This window comes from Anas platyrhynchos, chromosome Z, assembly GCF_047663525.1.
Source record: "Anas platyrhynchos isolate ZD024472 breed Pekin duck chromosome Z, IASCAAS_PekinDuck_T2T, whole genome shotgun sequence".
Classification (NCBI taxonomy): Eukaryota; Metazoa; Chordata; class Aves; order Anseriformes; family Anatidae; genus Anas; species Anas platyrhynchos.
In genome coordinates this window covers 79,094,906-79,119,534 of record NC_092621.1, presented here as the reverse complement: position 1 = coordinate 79,119,534, position 24,629 = coordinate 79,094,906, and the positions used below count along the sequence as shown (strand labels likewise).

Sequence of the window (24,629 nt, the reverse complement as noted above, 5' to 3'; positions counted from 1 at the left end):
TGGCTAGTAAATGACAGTTCACTTTCACTAGTGAGCTCACACTGCTGCAACATGCCCATGTGGAGTCACATAAAGCCTAAATTTCACAAGTAGTCTCATACAGCAAAGAGTACCTAAAGAGAAAAGATTATGATGGTAGTGGTCATACTGTTAATTTTTAGGTCCAAGCCTTAGTCACAGTGGTGCAGACCCTTCAAATATCCCTCACTGCCACAGTTCTGCACAAATTTAGTGATCCTTCTTGCTTTTAATGTAGAAAATAACTTACATGACAAATACATGCCAAAACAGAGGAAACAGGAGTGAGCACTGTATGAGAAGAAGGAACAGCACAACATTTTCAGCTTCCTGCATGAGTAATTCAGCTGTGTTCCTCATTCGAGGCTTTGCACCCATTTTCTGACCTGTTTTATGCTCTGGCAACCTGAGAGGAACAGGGCTGCATTGCATCAGCAGGAGATTGGTTGCCAAATGCCTCCAGGATCCTCTGAGTGTGCAGAGAAAAAGTATGTACCAACTGCTCTGCTCCATCCTCCTGCTCTCCAGGAGCAGAGATTTATTGCACCAACTTACACATCGCTCCTCTGTGCAAAATCTTTGTCTCCATCCTCATGAACTAAAGCAACAGCTCACAGGTGTATGCAGGCTTCTCTGAACAAGCTGTTCCAGAGAAGGAAAGCAGCTGATGCTGAGCATTACCTGTGTTTTTCTTGGGAAGGAGTTGCCAAAGTGGAGGACTGGGTTACTACATCTGCATCACCTCTGAATTGGTCACCTGCCTTATTATCTCTGCACTTGACCACATGAGCGTTCACTGAGGTGAAAACACTCATATCAAAATTAAAAGTATTTAAAATTTAAAACCAAAAAATACGCAGTCCCTCTCAGAGCTGCCCTCATGTTGGGCGATGACTGACAGGATAAAAATAAGCGCAGCCATTCGTGTCAGCCTCTGCAGGACCCTCTCTCTGCAGGTCCTCCAGCCCGACCCAAACCACATCCATCAGCCACTGCTTCCACAGTTCTTGCACCAGGGCAAGGGCCACAGCATCCTCCACCCTGCTGCTGAGGTGCCCTGTGCTCAGACCCGGCTCTTTCTGACCCTGAAGTCAGTTCCCCCCTCCCTTTGATGGTCATTATGCATTATGCTCTTTCCTCATAGCTAAGGGAGCTGGAGGTTCCTTAGCATCACTCACTTGGGAAAGTACAAGCTTAAAAAAGAAGCAGACAATTTTTATTTAGTTATCAAGGAAGCGCGGAGTTTCATCATCAACAAGTGATAAAGTTTAAAGACAGATAAATCTAAAAGATTAAAAAAAAATCTTCAAACACCATACTTCAGCGATAATAAAGGGGAGTTCTGGCTTCAGAGAGAATAAATCAATTAGGTTGTCAACACACAATCTCTCAGGGCTCAGAGCACAATTGAGTGGCAGTGTTCCCACATTGGAAACAACTCCCATTTATTATCATTATAATGCCTGCAAGAAAGAAGAGTTTGCATAAAAATGAAAATGTGAATTAACGTCTACTCTGCCTCCCTAATTGCTGCTTCTTCCCATTAACAAGGCTAGTATTTTAAGCCCAGGAGTTTCCTTACTTTTTTTTTTTGTTTTTTTCAAACGCAATTTGTAAAAGGCTTCTCAGAAATGCAGTGGATTCAAATAGAAACTAACAAAAGAAGGCCGATGAAAACAGGGGACTCCTGAAACATCAGTAAGAAAAGAGTAACGCTATTGCTAAAACTTAATCACTGACAAGATGGGTATTTAACCACAAGATAAAAAAGGGCAAGAAAATTGAAGGATCATGTTTGCCAATTCAAACCTGCAGACATCTCCAAGGTAGATAATAAAATAAAATAAAATAAAATAAAATAAAATAAAATAAAATAAAATAAAATAAAATAAAATAAAATAAAATAAAATAAAATAAAATAAAATAAAATAAAATAATCATTTTGTTTACACTTGGTCATCTATATAGCTTTTTAATATCCCATTTCATAACACCACACAAAATGACAAGTTCATTAAATGTTCAATGATGCAACTGTGTTTAAGAATGAAGAATACTGTTACTCTGCACTTTTAGGTCAGCTTTTTATGAGCTATTGTGAAACTATTTTATACAAGTGGACTTTATTATACCTAGAGAAAGGGAATGAACATGGAAATAGAGAGGCAGAATAACACTTTTATTAAATCCTTTTCAGGATACAACTCACCAAAGTTTGCTTGCCTAAAGGTTAGGAGTCTTGTTCACACTATCCATCTAAGTCTCTCTGGTTAGGGAAGAGGGATATGAGCTCCCACAGAGCTCATCTCACCCACAAAACTCAACAGAGAGGAGCTGAGAGTAGCATGAGCCAACATGCTTAGCTTGGGCCAGGCACCTGACTTTAAATTGCTGAAGGTAAAACTTATCCTACGTCATTTTCCTGTTTTCTGATTTCATACCTAGCATCCAACTCCCAGTTGTGAAATTGTGATTGGTAAACTATTAGTGGGCAAGCAAAAACTCAAGGATGATCATCAGAGGGCCTGAAGATCACTGTCTATTGGTAGTTAACCTCTACCTTGTCCCTATTAACATGTCTCTGCTGGGATACTGGTGAAATGCCCCAGTGCCAAGAAGCAGCTAGAAGTGGGAAGGGAGAGGAAGCTTGGTGTCAGCTAGCAAGAAGGGAAAAGCAACTCTCCTCATTATCTGAAAGCTTCTAGTGCTTGGGATTTTCAGGTAAGAGTGGCAAGGAAACAACGAGGAATGAAGGAAAAAATAACTTTGAGCATCCAAAAATTATGATAATAGAGTAGAATAAAACAGCTGGAAGGGGCCTACAAAATCCAAGCACAACTGCCAAGGGCTCATAACGTGAGACAGTTTGTAAAGTGCGTTTAATAATATCAATTACAAGATGTGTCTTGAAGATAAACTCAAAACACGTTAGAAAAATACAATTGCAAGAACTGACAAAGGAAAAACGTTCTGAGAAAAGGGGAGAATTTCAAGTAGAAAAGTATAAAGGCAGCAGAGGAGACAACACCTCAAAGGACAAACAAACATGAATGACATGTGTTCTGCATATTCCACTTTTTGTAAGAGCTCCAAGTGCATAATACTGCAGGACTGTTAGATCTATTTTGAACGCAAAATCTTCCTGTCTGAGAAGCTGATGTAATTACAACAAGCAAGCATGGTGTAAGAGAAGTATTTCCTACAATTAGTGACAGGAAAAGAGGTATCCAGCGTGACGAAACTGTCCTTCTGTGTGCAACTGGAGACCTGCCGGCACTGGCTCCTTCCCCGGCCTCACGGACAGCTCCATGGTTGCCATTAACTAGCAGGGTAGGCATCTGGCGGGCCCAAGGCTTCCTGTGTCGACTAAAATTAAGTGTTTCCCTCCCTTCTCTTACGCTTTCACCAGCTGTGAACTGAAAATAGTAACATGCAGGGTATGGTTCAGTCTAACCGCGCAGATCTTTGGGATGAAATACGCAAAGTGCCTGACGAGTCATGCAAATGGGCAGTCTTGCTTGATCTTGGGATTAATGAAGGCATATATCACAGCACATAACATTGTTACTTGCAATGCCAAAGGAACCAGATTAAGTGACCCAGCATGTCCTTCTGGTCCTGTGTTGCTGCCTTTCCCATAATTTATTAACTTGATTTAATGTACAGAACAGCACTGTCACTGAAAGAATAGAAACAGAAGAATGTTGCTTTCTGAAGCATCAGTAACACTCCTTCTACCTCTAAATTGTCACCACACAGTCAGTTCGGCAAAAGCTTCCAATTGAGTAATTCTGCTTTACTTTGGGGTTCAGCTATGATGAAGCAGTTTACTATAATATAAGCTGAACCACAGTAACCACTTTGTCCATATACTATTAATTCACTGAAAAGGTGAAGCAAAACATGTCTCTCAGACCTCTGAGAAAGAGTGCTACTCAAATGCACTTTGTCTTTCACTCCATGAGCCTGGAATGTGTAAGTTACCAAAACTGGTGACAATCTTACCCAGGTTTTATGGGGGTCCATGCAAGCACCAGCTCCAGCTCTACTTGGGAGAGTGGACCAAAACAGTGCTGAACCACCCCAGATGTCACCTCGAAAATTACTGCAATTAACATGGAAAGAGGATTCTCCCATACTGTGCTAACAACAGGCGACAAACTATGCACAGAGAGGACACACCTCTCTCCTTTGGCAATTATTATTTTGGGGTACAGGCTCAAAAAGTTGATGTAATTAAATTAAATTACATTTGTGACAAATTCATTTGCTTTTGTTATCCTTTTTTTTAAGGTAAAAGTTGAATTTGCAAGCCTGCAGAAATCCTTACTGAAATGAGGGCACAAAATTTGAGTGGCAACACTAATATTAAATCTTTAAAAGTCTGATAAATGCCATTTGTAGTTAATACAGAATGGAATATAATATATATTCGATATAATAATAATAATAATAATAATAATAATAATAATAATAACAACAACAATGACATCTAATATATAATATATAATATATTATATATTATATATAATATAATAAAATGGAAAATCAAGTGAAAAAATGATAACTTAAAAATTCTGTTTTCTGTGTGGGTCAAAATCTGGCTTCTTCTCCCCAGATTTTAACATTAAAATAAGCACAGAAAAGAGTAGTTTCAGAGAGAAAATGGTGTGTGTGAAACTTTCTTTAAATTCCAAAATGATCTGAATTGTGCATCTCACCACAATGTTCTGAAGGAACACTAACACGAGGTAAAGTATTGCCATAAATCATCTGATATTTTATTGTAGTGAACATCTGGTGCTCCTGGATATAGCTATGTAGTCAAAGGAGCACTTGAAAAGGAAGAAGGAATGCCAGGTACATTCATTAGTGAAAAATAATGTTCAAACCAGGACTTCTTTTGCTTTTGCCATTAGTATTAAACAGCTTATGAAGTTATAAAGACATTAATAGTTACACTGATTTATTGTATTTCCAAATTAAGACCACACCTTCAAAACCTTTCGTTGAATAGATGCCAAAAGACTGCTAAAGTTAAGTTTGACATACTGGATGAACAACGCATTATTAAGCTCACCAAAAATCTTAGCCAAAGCCATGTCTTTCAAAAGCAGATACTAATGTTTGTTTGGAGGTTCAATCACTTGAGTAAATAAATACCCAAAATTCAGAAAACACCTGAGTGCAAAGAAGCACAAGGCAGAGTCCAAATCAACGCTTGTGAAAGCTGGTACATCTACATAGCACAGTGTTCTCCTAAGTGGAGTAATTTGGGCCCAGACTGCACTGACATGGCATAGTGCCTGGGCTAACATGTCCTGCCTTTCAGCAGTTTATTACTTCAGGCTTAGTGCCAAACTGACAGGGCTATAGAGCATCAGGCTCTGGAGCAGTCTACGCTGTACTTATCATGCTGTAAAAACAGGATCTTAGGAGAACACCTACAGATCCTATGCTCCTTTTGCCATTTACACTCTATTTAAAGCCCTGTCCCTTCTCTTATATTTCTTTATAAGAACAATTCTCTTCTTCAAAGTTTTGGAGCCTATTTCCTTTTAGTGCTTGCAAGCCAGCTATTAGCCCTGGATCCATGGAAGAATGTTAGCTGCCTTCTCCCTATGTGTTTTCATGCAGCTGCTGGTTCTCCAACCTATCCAATAATAATTATGTGAACAAAAGGAACTCTTCCTTTGTGCTTGATGCTCCTATCACAAAAAGAGTGGTTCTCAGTTTACACATGGCAAGCAGCAAGAGAAGCCAGCCACAGCTCCATCAGGGCAAGGCAGTTGCTTCTTTTCATTCTAGAGAAACTATTATAAAGCAACTACTTCTGCCCAACAACTCTGTCTTCTTGTAAAGACACTGATATTTTCAAATAGATCTGTTATATTATGTCCCATGGTTCAAAAGGACTGCTTTAGGAGAACTTTCGAAGTATCTGCTAAAAACAAATTGTAAAAGCAGGAGCTCATCTTGCAAAGGATATAAAACCAATCAAAGAATCAAGCTACTATGGGAAGAACTGAAGGGCATTATTTCCAAAAATCAAAAGTAGCCTCCCAAAAGGTGTAACTGAGAAATGGGAAAGCCACAGGCCGGAAAATATTCTTAAAAAATAAACAAAAAGAGAATGGAGCAAGTCAACACTTAAGGAAGGACGACAATTTGCTAAACATGGTCCTTTCAATGCCTTCAAGTTACATGGTAATTATTAACTTTTGCCATGCTGACTGTAATCACTGCTGACTAAAAATGAAAAACATAAATTCTTACCGTCAACGGCCAATGATACAATGCCTTGTGTGTCCTCAACTCCATACATCACATCACAGCGATACACCCCTGCATCACTTGCACGCAGCTTAGAGAAAGTCAGCGAAGCATCACCAGTCTCCTCTGAATGGGTTGGAACAGACACCCTGTCTTTGTAGTTTTGGCCTATTTTGATGTTCCCATTCTGGGCCACCAGGACCGTGGTTTCTTTTGCATCTTTTCCACTTTTATCCAGTTCAACCTTTGACCATTTAATTCGAAGATATTCAGCTGCATAGCTGGAGGCTATAGTGGGTGTGGTTGAAAAGAAGCATGGCAGGACTGAAGTTCCAGACAGGGATCCCTTCACCAGGGTTTTTTTTTCTGCTTTAACTAGAAGATGGAGGGGGAGAGAAAGGAGATATTGCATTAGTGGACCAGCAAATTCAGAAATATACATTTCACTGGCATTTAATGATTAACAGACCAGAATTCCATGAACCTTAGTTGGTTCATAAGAGCTCTGCTCATTGCAAGGTAAAAAAGAGTTTGTACCAACAACCCCAGCCCTTAGTTGAGCCCCTTCCTGCCTGGACAAATTAATTCACTGATTTATTTATTTATGATTCTTTGATTTATTTTCTCCATTTGTTATTGTAGTAAAGTAATCAACTTTCTTTGGAAATTATTTTAAAGTTTATAGATGGCAGCTGAACTGTAAGAACTATGTTTTCATTCTTCAATGGAGTAAAACCACTCTCAGTGACAGCTGGCCAGTTATCACATATTTGTTTCTGGGAAACAAACAAACAAGCGAACAAACAAAAAACAAACAGGCATTTAGGGGAGCTACTGACTTTTACTCCTTGTCTTACCTCAAAACAGCATGTTCATGTGCTCAAGTCCTAGAAGTATGCAAAGTCATAGGCTGTTTTACATTGCACCCCTTACACCATTAGTCTTTCAAAGGTTAACTCTTTATTGCATACATGCTGAAACAAAAGCCTTTCCAGTTATATCCTCCCAACTAGTCATTCTTTCAAAATTATTTCCTTGTAGCCTAGGGGCCATTAACACATTGAAGAAATGAAGTATTTTAGGATGTTAAAGCAAAAAAGGAAGCAAAGTGTGCAGAAAGTCCCTACTTGGCTCAAACTTGACTTGATAGGACTTTTATCATGTTTATGACATCTCCAGCTGCAAACACTTTACAGTGAAACGCTTCCATCTGACAATATCCTGAGGGGAAAGTTGACTACTGTTCATCCAACCTGCACACAGCAACTGTCTAAAGACAGGATTTCAGTAAGATTTATTTTCTGTGTCATGTTATTTCACCATATTTAATTGCTTAATGAAGATTAAAAGCTGACATATAATAGAACCTATATCTCCTCTTTCACTGACCTGCACTCACACATTTCTTCAAAGGCTGAATAAGATGATCAGCAATTTTAAGTCAGCTAAGATTCACGACGTTTAGAATGAAACTATCTTCAAATACCAGCCACCAGCACAGTGAAATAAGAGACACCAGCACATGAACATTACCTAGCTATTTATCTATCTCTATTTATCTATCTATCATCTATGCACAAAAGGAGTAGAACATTTTGAAACACAAAAGAGAGAAGGAGAAAGGGAAAAGAAAAAAAAAAAGAAACTGCTTATTGATTATTTTAACAGTAACAGGTGACATTGTGTAGCATAAAGAATTTAATAGTATCATGTAAAGTATCATGTTCAATACAACAATCAGTAGCTTATTGGCCATGAATTTTGATAATAAAGAACTAATATGAAAAAGAAAAATATTGAACTAACCAAAAAATACCCAGAAATTGGAACAGAAGTCCTTAGGTCATTTCCATTCATGCCTACCTAAACTGAAATGCTTGGGAACACAACACAAAGACAATCAAGATATCTGTATCAAAACTGATTAGACCAGAGAAAGTATAGCAGCAATGGTGTAGTGCTGTGTGAATACAACTGCACTGCATATAATCTCAGCTGAAAAGTCCACATGGAACTAGACTGTTTGAGTAGATCTACCAGCAAGTTGCTTCACTCTATGATTCAGGCATGCACTGAGATTTTCAGGCTTACTTTAACAAGCAAGCAGAGACTGCTGATGCTACAACTCACATGTAACAGTCAAGCATTAATTGCTTCACACAGCCCGGTCCAGATTTAGCAAGAATCTGTATGTAAAACAAGGGATAACAAAAACAGGACCAATATAAAACTGAAGACTAGAGAAATTGCAAACTGAAATTGAAGACAAGCCTGTAGAAGTTACAAAAGACTAAACACCAGTTCAAAAGCTTTGATTGCTAACACGTTGATTTGGGTAAAATAAATAAATAAATAAATAAATAAATAAAAACACCACCAAACCATTGAAGCAAGAATTTGGGGGAAGTAAGATACCACTTACAAGGAAATAAAACATTGACTTCCCTAATGTTAATTGATTGCTAAAAACTTGAAAGGGCTGCTTTTATTCTGAAGATTTATAATGGGAAAACATCACTGGCTCTTATATCACCTTTAATTTCTTGAAACATCATTGAATTACCGTGGGGTAGAGCCAGAAAAATAGAATGAAGACTTAGTCCTATCAGTTGTGATGGAAAAACTGCCAAATTGCACAGGTGAGAGATTAAAATCAGTCTCAAAATATTTAGCATTTATTATGATCTTTTGTCATCTATATACATTACAGGAACTTCTTAAATGAAAAATGACCTCGTTACAATTATCTTGACTGACGGAATTTTAATAAACTTTCAAGAGTGTTGTTTCTGGTTATGTGTGATCTGGAATATCAGTACTGAACCCTGAGGAAATATATTCTCTTTAAAAATTGTGTCTTCACATCAGTAGACTGAAACCCTTGGCAGCGAAAACATATCATCATGATATGCAAACTAGATTTACCCTACACAGGACCACAATCTAGAAAAGGGGAAGACCACGTAGGTACAAATATATATCTAAATGTAGTAAGCATTATAAAGTGCTTTTTAAAAGCACTTTATGTTTTGACTAGCAGATGAGGAGAATGAGCAAAAAGACAACAGAAGGTGAGAAAAGATCTTTTTCACTACTGAAAAAAAAATATATATATATATATATATATATATATGTTTGACATTAAAAGCTAGGAGATGTTACTTCACGGTAACAAAAAACTTGGTTTCTTGCTGTAGTCCAAGCAGAATTTACTGGCCAATGGAGAAAGTATCAATATCTTTTATTAATCCATATAGCCTTTTTTTTTTCTTTAGTATTTTCCCTATGCTTGTACTCTAATGTTGTGTCTCTTTTTGAGCTATTATGCATGTTATGTGACAGACTATTCCTTAGAAGGAATTTGAACACAACTTGAGAAAAGTAAGTATTGCCCACATCACAAGCTTTCCAAGTGTTCCATATCATCACTGTTTCATGACATATCTTCACCTACCCATGTAGGACCTAAAATACTGGTAATATCATGCATTCTTCAGCAAGAGATGGTTCTGAAATGTCTAAACTGGCTGGCAATTAATGTGAGCATTCTGTCACTAACTAAAATGTATCACTCATGGGCATACTTAATTCATTAGTGAAAATGCACAGACAATAAAAAAATAAAATACACAGTTAAATCCAAATCACCTGGCAACAGACACGTCTTGGCAGAACTCCCAGCAAAGTCAATGGGAGCTTTGTACAAGATGATGGGACTGCAGTGTCAGGCTCAGAGCACTTCGTACAGGCAGCTTACCAGCAAGTCCTGTGGGCCTTAGCATTTGGGTTTTTGTGTCTTCCTCAATTTAAATATTAAATATCTCCAACATCAGAATAAGTAGCATGAGTAGAATGAAGACCTTTCCTATGTGATACCTCAACAAAAGACAGTCCTGTCACGTCTAAATTACTGGGTAGGATTTTCACAGACTTAGTATTGTGCTATTTTCCCCAAACCTAAAGCTAAGATATATTAATCTGTTTATCATGGAGATGATGGCACATAGTACTTTTTTTCTTAAAGTAAAATAAAATAAAATAAAATAAAATAAAATAAAATAAAATAAAATAAAATAAAATAAAATAAAATAAAATAAAATAAAATAAAATAAAATAAAATAAAATAAAATAAAATAAAATAAAATAAAAATTACAGCTTGACTTTTCACACTGTTTTTCCCCCCTAGCAAAAATGCCGTAGGTCTTCCTAGTCTACCATTTTGGCTGTAAACATAACTTATCTTGCCAATGACATATGGCTTGCTATCTTTCTTTTGAAGTTGGAGAAAAACTATAGAAAAACTTCTCACTTGAAAGCAAAGCATCTCCATAGAATTCTTTGTACATTTTGTTTATTTATTTATTTATGGTAAATGTTACAAAACTCTTAAGGTAAAATTTTAAACGATAAAAAAAGGACAGAACTCTGCCATGTTGTATTACACTAACCATGTGAAAATACCAATAGGTATGGAATGGACAAAAAGTGGAACAAATGCCTTACGTGAAGTGACAATGTTTATAGGAACAATTTTGCTATGAAATTAAGCTTCACTGAACAGAATGTTGTTACACAGTAAGCAGACAAAAAAATGCTTAAAGGATAAGATTTTATTTAAAGCCACATTTATGAGATAAAAGTAATCTCATTTTTGATTTCATCCACAACCTACATATACATACGATATATCTGTCAAGAGCAACTGAAATGACCAATGAAGTTGTGTGTTCTGTTAATCTGACTACTAATAATAAGTCTAAGAGAAGTCTTTTCACTAACCCTAATTTCATTAACCCTTTTTTAAATGAAGATATTCAAAAAATAAAATTAATAGACTGCTTGCACAAACTTATATGAAACTTTGGGAGCAGACATAACTGAGGACCAAGACCCAAAGAAATTTTAATAACATAATAAAAAGCTTGCCATGCAAATATGCTAGGTATTTATGAACATGACCATTCAAATAAGTGAGAGTGGAAGAGAAAACAAATACATGAATAATAATTAGTGATGAATGCATAAAATTTTGAATGCCTATAAGTTGCACTGTTCTAAATTAAGCTTCAGCTTTGTTATGGCTTAATCTGACCCCAGATTCCAGGATTTACACTTTAAAAAAAAAAAAAAAAAAAAAGAGGAAGAAGGGAAGGGGAAGGGGAATGTTGAGGTGAACATCCAAATCAAGCCTTTCAGGGCCACTGGCAAAGAAAGGGAAGTGTTTAGGATGATGTTCCTGAATAATTGAAGCAGCCTGAATGATGCCAAAATTGACCATCAGACTGAATGACACATGATTAAAGAATCAGATAGGAAAATAAGGTTAGTTACCAAGTATTACAGATGCTTAGTATTTTCAACTGAAATTTAAAGTTTTCAACAGAACATATTTCCTAGTAGAAAATGCCAACTCACCAGAACTTATTTTTTATAAATTAATTGTTGTTTTTGTGAAATTCCCCATATGAGTTTTGAAAGAAAGACTTTAAGTTTTCAGAACAGTTTTGCCTGAAAGGAAATATTGCTATTAATTATATGCAAGTGACTACTTAATTAAGACATATGGGGTTACCAGATCCATTCCAGGAACAGAGGTATGGGAATCTGTGGTTCATGAAAGATTTTGAGGCATAAATTTTGCATTCAAAAGCAGGATGTTAAAAAAATTGAAACTTAAGAAATTCCTTAATCATCCAAATGTAAACACAGATTTCATTTTAAAAGTTTGCTTTGCTTTTAACTAAAGTAACAGCTGTATTAGAAAAGTTTGTGATCTTGTAGCACCTATCCTCAAAAATGTGTGTATATATACACACAAACTGACTGTTAACTTCTACAAAACAGAAGGATATGGATCAATCCCAGACTCTATTGGATTGATTTATGAAAATGTTTTCATCATCTTTGTCCTCTCCACCACGGCCACACTCTAAGGAATCTCACGTTTAAGAATGTTTGCGGCAAAAGTACAACCCTCAGCTTTGAAAATAAAACTCATGAAGTTTACAGTGTATTTCAAGGAACAAAAGAGTTTTTCTACACTTCTTCCAAAAGCTTCAGGTGAATAAAAACAACTTGGAACTTGGTCTATATTCCTGAGGTGACCTTTCCAGCACTTTCACATAGAACTTTTTGTTTGCTTGAAATTCTATTCTGGAGGTCACAAAAGCAATTTTAGAGGTGATCAAAGGTGGATTAAATTAGGAGACATCTAAAGGTGCCATCCTGTGTTCCACCACTATAAGGGTCAGACCCACTTCTCCCCCCAAACTCCCAGTCCCCTAATTCTGCCAGTTCAAGCAGATGTGAAAAGCATTGAGAAAGATCAAAGACATAATCCAACTGAAAACTAAGCTGAAAAAAAAAAAAAAATAACCAACCAAAAACAAGTCATCCACTTTCCGGCAAATCATTTACCTGATTCAGCTGGCCATATATGATAAATAAGTGTCATCACAAAGCAAAACATGCCAACTAGCACCAGGGGATAGAGAAAGGGCAGAACTACCCCATCTAATACTAAAATATATGTGAGATTAGATATAATAGCCCAAATATAATAGCCCAAAATAATCATGAACAGACTTTAAATCAATCATAGCAGAAACATCAGGTTTAAATATCTTGTCAGATTCCTTTCATAGGCATTGGAATGGGCTTCCCAAGGAAATGGTTGAGTCACCATCCCTGGAGGTCTTTAAAAGGTGTTTAGATGTAGATTTTAGTGATACAGTTTAGTAGAGGACTTGTTAGTGTTAGGTCAGAGGTTGGACTAGGTGATCTTGGAAGTCTCTTCCAACCTAGATGATTCTGTGATTCTTTACCGAGTCCTGCACCTGGGGCGCAATAACCCCAAGCAGAGCTACAGGCTGGGAGATGAGTGGTTGGAAAGCTGCCTGGAGGAGAAGGACCTGAGAGTATTGGTTGATAGTTGGCTGAATATGAGCCAGCAGTGTGCTCAGGTGGCCAAGAAGGCCAACGGCATCCTGGCTTGTATCAGAAGCAGTGTGACCAGCAGGGCTAGGGAGGTGATCGTCCCCCTGTACTTGGCTCTGGTGAGGCTGCACCTCGAGTACTGTGTTCAGTTTTGGGCCCCTCGCTACAAGAAGGACATCGAGGTGCTTGAGCGGGTCCAGAGAAGGGCGACGAAGCTGGTGAGGGGCCTGGAGAACAAGTCCTATGAGGAGCGGCTGAAGGAGCTGGGCTTGTTCAGCCTGGAGAAGAGGAGGCTCAGGAGCGACCTTATTGCTCTCTACAGGTACCTTAAAGGAGGCTGTAGAGAGGCGGGGGTTGGTCTGTTCTCCCACGTGCCTGGTGACAGGACGAGGGGGAATGGGTTAAAGTTGTGCCAGGGGAGTTTTAGGTTGGATGTTAGGAAGAACTTATTTACCGAAAGGGTTGTTAGGCATTGGAACGGGCTGCCCAGGGAAGTGGTGGAGTCAGCATTCCTGGAAGTCTTTAAAAGACGTTTAGATGTAGAGCTTAGGTATATGGTTTAGTGGGGACTGTTAGCGTTAGGTCAGAGGTTGGACTCGATGATCTTGAGGTCTCTTCCAACCTAGAAATTCTGTGATTCTGTGATCTCTCCTTACATGCTTTCCATCCCAAGATCAGTTATCAGTTTAAAATCTTTATACCTCTACTCCTTTGAGTGATGTACTACAATTCACTCCATTTTAAAGCTGACTAATTATGGATAACACTCTACCGTATCTTAAACCAGACATTTCTGCCTTGAAGAAAGCTATAACTTAGCAAGTAAAAAGTTATAAGTTTGCTATGTAGACTTACATTACCAGTTCATGACCTCTTGTGATCATCACTTACTTTGTCTCTCAGAATGTTTCATATGAACAAATTATTAAATGCCTGGTGTGGATCCAAAAGCCATACATCAATGTGCATTTACAGACATTTTACTAAGTAAAAAATGGGGGAAAACAGCTTAACATTTAATAATCAAATGAATCTCTGCCCTTCTTGAATTAGAAAACGGAAGCTCAGTTTTCATGTCTTGCCCTCTCTCTGAAGCTTTGAGTTTGTTGTCTGTGAGGATGACTCTAATCATCCTGGTTTGTTGTGTTCTTAGTGAAGACTGGAGTAAAAAATTAATTTTAAGGAGGAAGGCTCCCAGCCTGCTTGAGGAAGAGGAGGAAAAAACATATTTTTAAGTCAACTCCACTAAACACAACACTCTTTTCCTTTATCTTACAAGACTACCTAAAGACTTTGCTAGACACGGTATAAAAATAGGATAAAAATGGGTATATTCGATTTTCTAAAGGCTAAAATCAGTTCCTAAACAGGAAATAAAGAAAGAAAGAAAAAAAGGAGGGAAGAAAGAAGGTAGGAAGAAAAGAGGGAGGGAAAAATGAGGGAGGAAGGGATGGAGGGAGGAAGGTAGAGAGGGAAAAGCAGAAAGAAGCAGATAAAGTATAAGTAATAGAAGGAATACAAGAAGAAAAATTCGTGTCTTGCCTTGAGCCTTGGGGAAGTTATTATCCCAGTTTTTTGAGTTTGCAGCAGCTGTAGGGGCTTTTTCCTCACTAGTCTTGAATCAAAATTTCAAATACCAATAGCAACCACATATGAATAGGTACTTCAGTTTTAACATGTTATCACCATGAGAAGCAAACACGGCTCTTCCTTTCCACCCGAAACTAAGACCTGCACCTGCCTTAAGATGTCCTTGCTCTAAGCCCCAGCAGCCAGGAGCGTGCCACTACTCCAATCAGGTAAGCTGACAGCAGCCCCTCACAACAGAATGTCTGGCAGCCGCACTGCCCACCACAGCTGCGTGCTCCTAAGTGGGCCACAGAGCCAAGCATAAATTGGGGCTACTGGTTTTCCCCATACCCCATCTGTATGTATATATGTACCTTTCACCCTGAATACAGAGAGGGTGTCAGTGACCTGTAAACCCAAAAGGCTTCGGTGGTATGACTTACATGAGAACAGTCATTGGAACCTGACGGGTAGGTATGCCCTAAGAATCCCCCACTTTATTCACCACTTCCGCAGCTTGTCTACGTCCATCCTGGCAGTCTGTTCTTGCTCCTCATCAGCAGCACTGAAGCCCTTGTGGAGGGTGTCTGCACTAAAATTAGCCCCTAGCAGCCCTCACCTTATCTACTGCAGAGAAGCTCTTCTGTGAATCAGGCTGAATGTACGAGGCATATCTGAACAATAGGTCCAACATTTCACAAGCACAAGCTAAAGGATTAAGACACATTCTTGAACATTTGGAGAAGGCAAGCTGTTTTGCTTCACGCTATGTAATGTTGTTATCACGCTATGCTACTGCCTTTATCATCACTTGAATTATAGTATGGCACTTACAAGCCTCCGGAGACATCAGACAGGTGTGTAAAAACCTCGTCAAAAGCATGCCCACCCACTAAGTGTTTTTTGTATAAATCAGTAAGGTAATAGGGAGAAAACAGAAACAAAGTTAGGTACACAGTACAGTAAAGACAGTGGCAGAGGCAAGAGCAAAAGCCAAATCTCCTAAGTCCTGGGAAATATTCTACCAATTCCCATTGTCACTAAAATAAATATTACTAAATGAAACGGTATATAACAGACTTACCTTTAGGTAGCATATATGTTATAACTAACGTGGAGCACATCCATATGATACTTTTTATATTTAACAACATCTTGACCTACAAATAAAGAAAAAAGGAGTAAGTGGTTAGTAGTACATTGTGTGACAATTCAGTACATTGACATTTATCATTGACATTAGAAGGAGTAATCTGCTCGGGAAAGATGTTCAGCAGGACAGTACAGTAATCCTTAATACACTGATCTTTTGGCATTTTATTCACTGTTTTAAACCTAATTCCATACAGCAGTAGCAGTACATGGATGCAACATGACGACTTCTCCCTGGTGAGGTCTTGCCAGTTCAGCTCCAACCTTCAGGTGACTTTATGTCTGTAACACAGACTGTCTTATCATTTAGCACCAGCAAACAACCTGTTGTGCATGAAACAGTTCTGAAAATGTTTCCCCTGAATCTGCAAATACCCTGAAAAATTAAGAAGCATGCTAACGAAAGCATTATAATTCCCATAAATGTCAACAATTATGATGCTTTTGTAAGTAGTCTCTCCTCCACATAGCTACACATATGCACTATCTAGCCATCATAGGGAACAGCTTTCAAAAGCAGTTCGTCAAGCACTGACCTTAAAAAAAAGTTTTTAATCACAAAATCCCAAGTTTCCTGATATTGCTGCCAAAATACACTGCTTGGGTTCTGAACTTGGGCAAGTAACCCGAACTCAAAGACATCACAGCTGAATTGCTTTATGGAACAGCGAAACAGAGATTTAGTAGATACAGACCTGTGTTATCTCTATGAACCTTGTGTTACATATACATATTTTAGCATTTTTTACATTAGCATTTTAATATCTTGCTCTTTACATGTAAGGTTTCAGGGTTAAGGCATTAACAAACAAACCCACAAACTTCCGCAAGCTATCCCGAACATGACAGCAAGACAGAGTTAACTTCTTCAGAAAGCTACTGGTGATGTGTTCAACCTCAGGGAAGTTTTCCACACAGCTTACAGCTTTAGCCCAAACTTTATGGGAGTCTGTGTGAATTGGCATCTACCCTGTAATGGCTGGATGGTTGAGAAAAGATGCAAAACATCTCAAACCAAGCCCTTCCAGTGAGTCAATCTCTAGTATAACAGCATTGTGTTCAAAATTCCCACCCAAAAGGGTTGAAAACCCAAGAGTTTTTCATTCCCTATATGCGGATGGCTAGGGCTGGCTGGTTGCACTGGGAAACATGTGCTGCAGCCTATTCCCAGGGTGTGGAGGAAAAGAATACAGCTGCTTTCCACAGAGCAGGCTGCACCTTGCCAAAGACGCCCCATCTCTGCTTCATCCACTCGACAGCGCTCAGAGCATGATGTGATATCACTGATTTGGCAATGTTAACTTCACAGGATTTTTATGACTGAATCCCAAACAAGAACCAAGACCTCTTTGACTTCATTCAGTTCGAGGACTATCCTCCATTAAACTTTTCCTGAAGACTCTAACGCCAGACAGACAGTTTTATCTTCCCTACAATTTGCAAAAGCAAAGTTGTACATGGAGAAGACAAAAGTGGCTATTTTATAACTCTCTATAGTTATTAGTTTGATAAAAATCTATTCTGTGTTCAGTATACCAAGCCCCCACAACACACTGAAGGCACTGATGAGCAAGAAGGTTGCACATGGTAAGAGCTGCAGATGTCAGAGTCCTTCTAAAGCAGTGGTCCAGTTTTCAGACACAGGCAGATATTTGTTTGCTTAGATAAACACTTAAATTATCTTCATTATTACACAACATCTCAGAAAATGAGAGGTCACGGTGAGCCTACAGATGTGCACAAACCAGAAGATGCTTCAAGCATCCCTTGAGTCCTGAAGCTTCTGGGAAGCCTCAAGCACCAAAGCCACTGCAGAGCAGCTTCTCAAGTAACACAAGCACTCTGAAGAGTGGAGAAGAGAAGACCTACAGAATTCTCCACCCTCACATACGGTGAATGCAGGACCCGCCCGCGGAGCAAGAGCTCCGGCCTTTGTGAAGGCATGATGGCTCCAGATCTCCCTTTGAGCTGCTCTGTCCACATGTGTTTCCCATGCGTCACACACTGGCTGTATCAGCAGCTAAACAAAAATCTAGAACAAATTGTTTACAAGTTTAGCTTTTGTGTTTACCCATATGCCTCATCTCCCGCCTCCCCCAGAAGGCAACCTTGGATTTTCTGACCAGAAACAAGGGAATCAACAATGAAATCAAACAAATTCACAAAGAAAAAGGAACTAGCAAAGGGCTTTCATTTTCCCTTGTGCTGTGGCTCCAGCATGTATGAAGGATCACATCCTCCCATTCCTCTCTACCTTGCATACACACACACAGCACCATAGATCCAGCCCTGCATGGGTGACTGCATTATAAAAGCAATTTGAGGAATTGTATGGAAAACAACACCTTCAGCTTTCAGCCACGAAAAACACATATACCCCAAAAACATACGGAAGCAGAAAAGACAGCTATGGAGAGATAACTTCCTGCTGAAGACCAGGTGGTACTAAACCATCAGAGTATTCATGGTTGTGATCTCTACTCTTGGCCTTGTACAGAAGGCTGCCGAAATTACACCTGCTGCATTGAGAGCTTGGACAGCTCAAAAATAAATAAATAAATAAAATCACCCTCATTTGAGCAGAGTTCAATATGAGATACCTGCCAAAAATCCCCACCCAGCACTTGGAAAATCACCGCTCAACCCTTTCTTTTTTTAAATCTCCTCCACCCTGAGGCTCCTAAGCAATGAAAAATGCTGGAGAAAGGGTTCAATTCTCACCCCTGAGATTCATGAACATGACTCCCATGCAACACACCATACATGATGGTTTTCACACTCTGGTCCTCTGCAGGCTCCCATAAACACTCCTGGGTTACTGAGTGCTGCTCCACTACAGCTGCCAGAATTAAATGTGCAATCACCCCACCGCCTTGTCTAAGCAGCGGACAAAAAAAGCAATACCCAACTCAGCCCCCAAGGGCAGTCTCGCCTGGAAGGAGAACACAGGGCTCTTCAGACCCCAGCAATCATTTCAGGAGCTGCAGGCAAGGCAGGGCACTGCAATCAGATGGCGCTGCTCCTGCCTACGCTCCTTGTACCACAAAGACTGCAGCTGACTGTGCTCCTGGACAAAATCCCTGCTCTAAAATCAGTTGTATTTCCCATCCTGCTCTCTGCAAAGGCCTCTGCTGGCTGGCAGCTGTACTGCCCCAAAGTCCACAACAATTAGCCAAACTCTTTCCAATCATACCTTTTTCCATACACTTTTTTTTTTTTTTTTTTTTTTTTTTGCCTCGGTGTCATTACACCTTGAGGAAGAGAAAGCCATAATGCTATGGACACAGCAAGAAAATCCTGCCAACTAAAGGCTGCACGACTTGAGTAAGTGTTTAATTTCCACCTTCTATTTAAAAAAAAAAAAAGTGTCTTACTTCATGTGACCACACTCAGGATGCCTGCTGGCTAGTGTCCAACTGGACTGGTCCAGTTTATTAGGAGCTACTGCATACAGACTGATCCACAGAAGTCATTTGCACTACATTTCTAAATTGGATGCGACCCTGAGCACAGTAAATTTTTTTAACCAAAAGATGCCAAGTCCTTGATATACTTCACATCTTTAAAAACTAGCAGAGGAGGTTCTCTCTTTGGGGAAAGAATAGAGCTCTTATTTTTGCAGGCACTCTTACTTTCCTTGCAAGAGCAAAGAGGCATAGGAGCAATAAGTTCTGACCTTATTCCAGCCTGTGCTTAGTTTGCAGTGTAAGCTTGATCTCACACCAATGCTATTTTAATTTAACCAGATGGGAGAACATCACGTCTCTCTTTCTAATACCGGGTTAACAAAGACAGCGAATTGTCCCGGTGTGAGACAGACTGACATGTACCAACCAAGAAGTCTGCCCAGCTCCTCTGAAGTTGGAAAAATGAGACATTAGCTAGTTTCCTAGAGGTGATACTGTCACAAAAGGGTGCAGCTTCTCAGGTTGTGCTGAGATTGATTCAGCACATTTTCCACAGCTGGACTGCGAGAGCTGGATATGTTTGCAGAAAGCAGTCTCTACCCATCTACCCTCCTTGCCTGCACAGTGAAGGTAAGGCTCATACAAAGAAAGAATTAAAAAAAAAAAAAAAAGGAAAAAAAAACAACACCTATGAGAACCTGGCACTGGAGACTTGAGGTTGCTGCTCCTACTAATGGGTAAACCAGCAAATTACACAACTTTCCAGCAAAGCCTGGGCAGGCTAGAAATGACCTATCCCAGATGCAGCATCTCTCTTGCTGCTCTCTGAGCACTGGCAGACACCTTCACGGCTCCCACCCTTCCTCAGAGACACAGGCTCTGTGCCGTATTCTGCGTCTGCATGCCTCTAATCCTTCCTTCAGTGACAAATTAATTGCCAACACTTATCAGCTTTAGTGTAAGTGCCGTTTAATTGACTTTACTGGTGACACTACGCCTCGGCCATGTGATTAATTAGTGGGCCGTGCTGCCACATGGCCAACTTGGCCTCGGTCTGCTTCACCAGCGGCATCTGCTCAGCCTGTCACCACTTGCAGAAGACTGTGAGGCCTTCACAGAGGACCTGAGGGCACCTCCAGCATCGCCTCCTCACCACATAAGGCACGGAGGGGAGCTCCCCAGCCTGCTGCCGGCTGTCCCAGTCGTCATCGGGACGCAGATGGGAAGCTGACCAGAGCACAGCGTGTTCTGGCAGCTGCCCCTGGACGTCCCCCCGAGGCCTTCATTTAACACAGAAGCAGCCCTGTCCCTTCGGGCAGCCTCACGGAGATGCTCCAGGACCCCCCCTGAGGGGTGTGGGGGCTCCCAGCACCCCGTGCCCCTTGGCTTGAGGGGACAAGCCGAGCCGAGGCCACCAGCCCCTGCCCTCCAGCCCTCCTCCCCGCCGGCTTCGGGCCTGTTCCGTGGGAGCCGCCCCCAGCACGGCAACGAGACTGGGACCCCCGCCCCGAGCAGCTCCTCCCTGCCACCATTTTATGGCCGGAGCCCCCCGTCCCCCGCCAGGGGGCGCCCGGGGCCGCCGCCGCGCCCCGACCCGTCCCGTTCCTCGACAGCGCCCCGGGGGGCTCCGCCGCGGCACCCCCCGGCCGGACCCGCCGCCCCCCGGCCCCATTCCGCCCTCCAGCCCCCCCGTCTGGGTGGGGAGAGAGGATGTGAGGGCGTTTTGGGGTGCAGACGGTGACCCCCGCCTCCCCCGAGAGGCCCCCGGGTCCGCCCCGCCGCCAGGGCGCTGCGCGGCTCGCAGCCCGCCAAGTCTTACTCATCCCCTTTTGGAAGGAAACTTCCTTCTTTCTCGCCCCCTCCGCCACCTCCCTTTTTCTTAAAAAAAAAAAAAAAAAAAAAAAAAAAAAGGGAAACCACCCAACATTCACGCTCTGGTTGTCCCAGGATGGGTTTCTGCAACACGTTTCGACATTCATTGCTTAGAGGAAAAAAAATAAAAAAAGAAAAAAGAAAAAAAAAAAAGGAAAAGGAAAAAAAAAGGGCTGGGGGGAGGAAAGAAAAGAAGAAAAGAAAAGAAAAGAAAAGAAAAGAAAAGAAAAGAAAAGAAAAGAAAAGAAAAGAAAAGAAAAGAAAAGAAAAGAAAAGAAAAGAAAAGAAAAGAAAAGAAAAGAAAAGAAAAGAAAAGAAAAGAAAAGAAAAGAAAAGAAAAGAAAAGAAAAGAAAAGAAAAGAAAAGAGAAAATTGAAAAAAAAAAGAGAAGGAAAAAAGGCAAGAGGGGGTAAAGGGAGGAAGGGGGAAAGAAAAAAAGAGGGAAAAAATAAGGAAAAAAAAGGGGGAAGAAAAGGGGGAAGGGGGAGAGGAAAAAGAAAGGAAAAAAAGAGGAAAAATGAGGAAAAATAAAGGAAAAAAGAGGAAATGAGGAAAAAAGAGGGGAAAAAAAGAGGAAGGGGAGGAAAAAAGACTAGGAAAGGGGAGGAAAAAGAGGGGAAATAAAAGAGGAAAAAAAAAAGAGGAAAAAGGGGAAAAAGAAAAAAAAATCATTCGGGGTTTAATCCCGGTGCCCGGCGGGAGAGGGGGCGGCCGGGAGGACGTGACAAGTGGGACAATGAGGGCTGTCCCTCGGCCGCTCCCCGCCGCCCCTTTGTGTGGGGAAGGCACCTCGGAGCTGCATGGAGGGGGCTGCCCGCGGGGCCCCCTCCCCGCGGGGTACCCGAGCCCCTGGCAGAGCCGCCCCCCGGCACACACACACTCACACAGACACGCACACACACCCGCTTTTTCCCGCCGTCGAAACTCCCTTAATTCCTTCCACGATGCTCTCTCACTTTCTTTGTAAAACAAAGGAAAACCCAAGGAGAGCGGCGGGGGAAGGCAGTGCCCCGTGCCCCAGAGAAGCTGGCCGCGGGGGTGAGAGGGGGCGTTTTGCTCCGCTGACCTTGTGATCCTCCTCCTTCTCCTCCTCCTCCTCCCACTCACCCCCCCTTCCAGCGGTGGAAATGTGGCTCGGACGATGCCTGCTTGCCGTCCTCCTCCGGGAGATGCTGCCTGAGCACCTCCGTCCCGCTCTGCCCCGACAGCAGCTTTCCAGGAACATCGGGGAAAGAAAAGGAAACAGAAAGAAAAAAAAAAAAAAAAAAAAGAAAGAAAGGAAAAAAAATAAAAAAGAAGAAGAAAGAAAATAAAGAGAAAAGAGGGAAAGAAAAAAAAAAAAAAAAGGGAAAAAGAAAGGGAGGGTGGGGGGAGCACACAAGGGCGGAGGAGGCTGAGCACACGCTTTTCCCAGCGCAAGAAGAGACCTGGTGGCAGGAAAGGTTCCCTCCTAGCACTGCCGTCGCCCCTGCTACACGAGCGCTTTGTGTATTTAGGGTCCGTACAAAGCAGCTTCCTCCCTTCTCCCTCCGGACCCCGTCGCAAACCAAGGTGCAGTTCTACCTTCCCGGCCATTCAATCCAACTGGCACCAAAAACTTCTGCCAGGGCTCCCACCCCAAAATCTTTTTTTCCTAGTTTTCTTTGTTCTCCCCTGCGCACGGAGGGGCTTTTGCGGGTCCCCGAGCATCCCTTCTCCTCTCCCCCCGCGCGTCGCTGAACTTACCCCAGGTTGTTTAAATTCGCCAATCACCGCTATTCTCTCCCGCTCAAGGTTTGCGGTTCAACTCTTTGTCCCTCTCCAGGTACCGCCGGACAAACGATCGTCTTAAATTTAACAAAGCTAGGTGTTTGCCGGCACCCGCGTGAAAAGGAGGGGGAGAGAGAAAAAGCGTATTGAAAAGAGTTATAGTTACCTTAAAAGGTAGCGTATTGCAGAGATTGCAAAAAAATCACGGCGTGGCGGCTCGGCTAGTCCAGAGATCCCAGTGGCCGCATGAACGAGTTAAAAAAAAAAAAAAATCCCCTTGGTGGTGGTGGAGCTGGAAGGAGGTGGCCGGCTCCGGGGTGCCCCCTGCTCCCCGAACACCTGCCTCCGAGCTGCGCCGAGTTGCACGGAGCTCGCCTGCAAGTTCAAATGCGAGGCTCAGCCACCCATCATTATTATATCATTGTACTGCCAGCGCTGCAGAGGAGGGGCGCTGGCTCGGCGAGAGGAGGGTTCTCAGCCTCAGCCAGAGCCTCCCTCGCAATCGCAGCGCTCCCGCAGCTGCTGGGAGCGGGAGAGACCCCAAAGCCCTCCCGCAAGGGGCTCCGCGACCCCCCCTACAAACCCGCACCGCCCTCCGCGGGGAGTCCCCCGGGCAGCCCTTGGGGGTCCCGGCCCCCCGAAGTCACCCTCCCCCTCCCCCGGGGACCCCCGGACGGGTCCCTGCGCTCGGCGGCTTCAGCCCCGCGGAGAGGGGCACGCGGGTGCGGGAGGTGCATTGTTCCCCAATTAAACAATTAACCGGGAAGAGAATGGGGAGACCTCCTCCTCTCTGGCTCCCGAAGCCGCTTGCAATGGGGAAAGTGGCTGGGACCGAGATCCCTTTTTTCCCCCCTCTTTGCCTCCCCGACCTCAGCGGAGGCTGCAATGAAAGAATATGTTGGTGATTGTTCCAAACTTCCCCCGCCGCTGCCAATTCACAGGCAGCCTTGCATCGGCAGCCTCCCAAGCCAAGCTTCTCCACCCTAGTTTTACGCATCTCCAGCCACTTTTCTTTTCTTTCTTTCTTTCCTTCCCCCCCCCCCCCCCCCTTTTTTTTTTTTCTCCTTGAGATTAGGCTCTGCATTTGCTGTCCAAACCTCTTGCAGATGAAGTCATAAGCAGAGCTCCAAATCACCCTGTAACAGGGGACTTTCACCAATTAAAAAAGGGTCTGGGGTGTTTCTCGGGCAGCTCCTTTCCCACACTGTACCTATCCCAGTTTGTGGCAGACACACACAGCTCCCCTCGGCCGGCACAAAATGCTGGCATGAACAGTGCCTCTGGCACACTGGCTCCCAGAGCAACGCGTGCCACGGCCCCCTTGTCCAGGAAGGTGTAAATCCAGAGTCAGAAAAGAAATGCCTGGAGAAATAGGTGTGTCTGACCATGCCGCTCTGGGCACGTTTCTGGCAGACCCGAGATACCATCGCGAGGAAGGCAGAGGAGGGGTTTTCCTCTGGTGCCTCTCACCCTCATTGTTCCAGCACCTCCATCCCTAGAGCCTTGCTGACAGTGGGTTTGAAACGAGCCCAGAGCCCTCACCTCCAAACACGGCCCTCAGTGCCAAGCTGCAGGAATGGGAGGTGGAGGAGATGACAGCCAAACAGGGGGAGACAGAAACCTGGTGGCTTTCACTGGCCCAGGTCAGTGTG

At 42.1% G+C, this 24,629-nt stretch overlaps 1 protein-coding gene across 4 annotated transcripts in view; it reads right to left on the bottom strand.

The window, feature by feature from the left end:
- Window positions 1–23,427, bottom strand: part of VCAN (versican) — a 114,406-nt gene extending 90,979 nt beyond the window's left edge. Inside the window, exons 1-4 of one of the 4 annotated variants that reach the window (XM_038169742.2) lie at window positions 23,144–23,368; window positions 22,954–23,054; window positions 15,882–15,957; window positions 6,295–6,666 (exon numbers count right to left, since the gene is read on the bottom strand). In XM_038169742.2, the coding sequence (XP_038025670.2) occupies window positions 6,295–6,666; window positions 15,882–15,951 (442 nt within the window). In that variant the 5' untranslated portion in view covers window positions 15,952–15,957; window positions 22,954–23,054; window positions 23,144–23,368. Of the gene's footprint in view, window positions 1–6,294; window positions 6,667–15,881; window positions 15,958–22,130; window positions 22,266–22,953; window positions 23,055–23,143 lie in introns of those variants that run through there. The other 3 variants (XM_038169743.2, XM_038169739.2, XM_038169741.2) reach the window with 3 other exon arrangements.
- Between the last annotated feature and the right edge of the window lie 1,202 nt (window positions 23,428–24,629).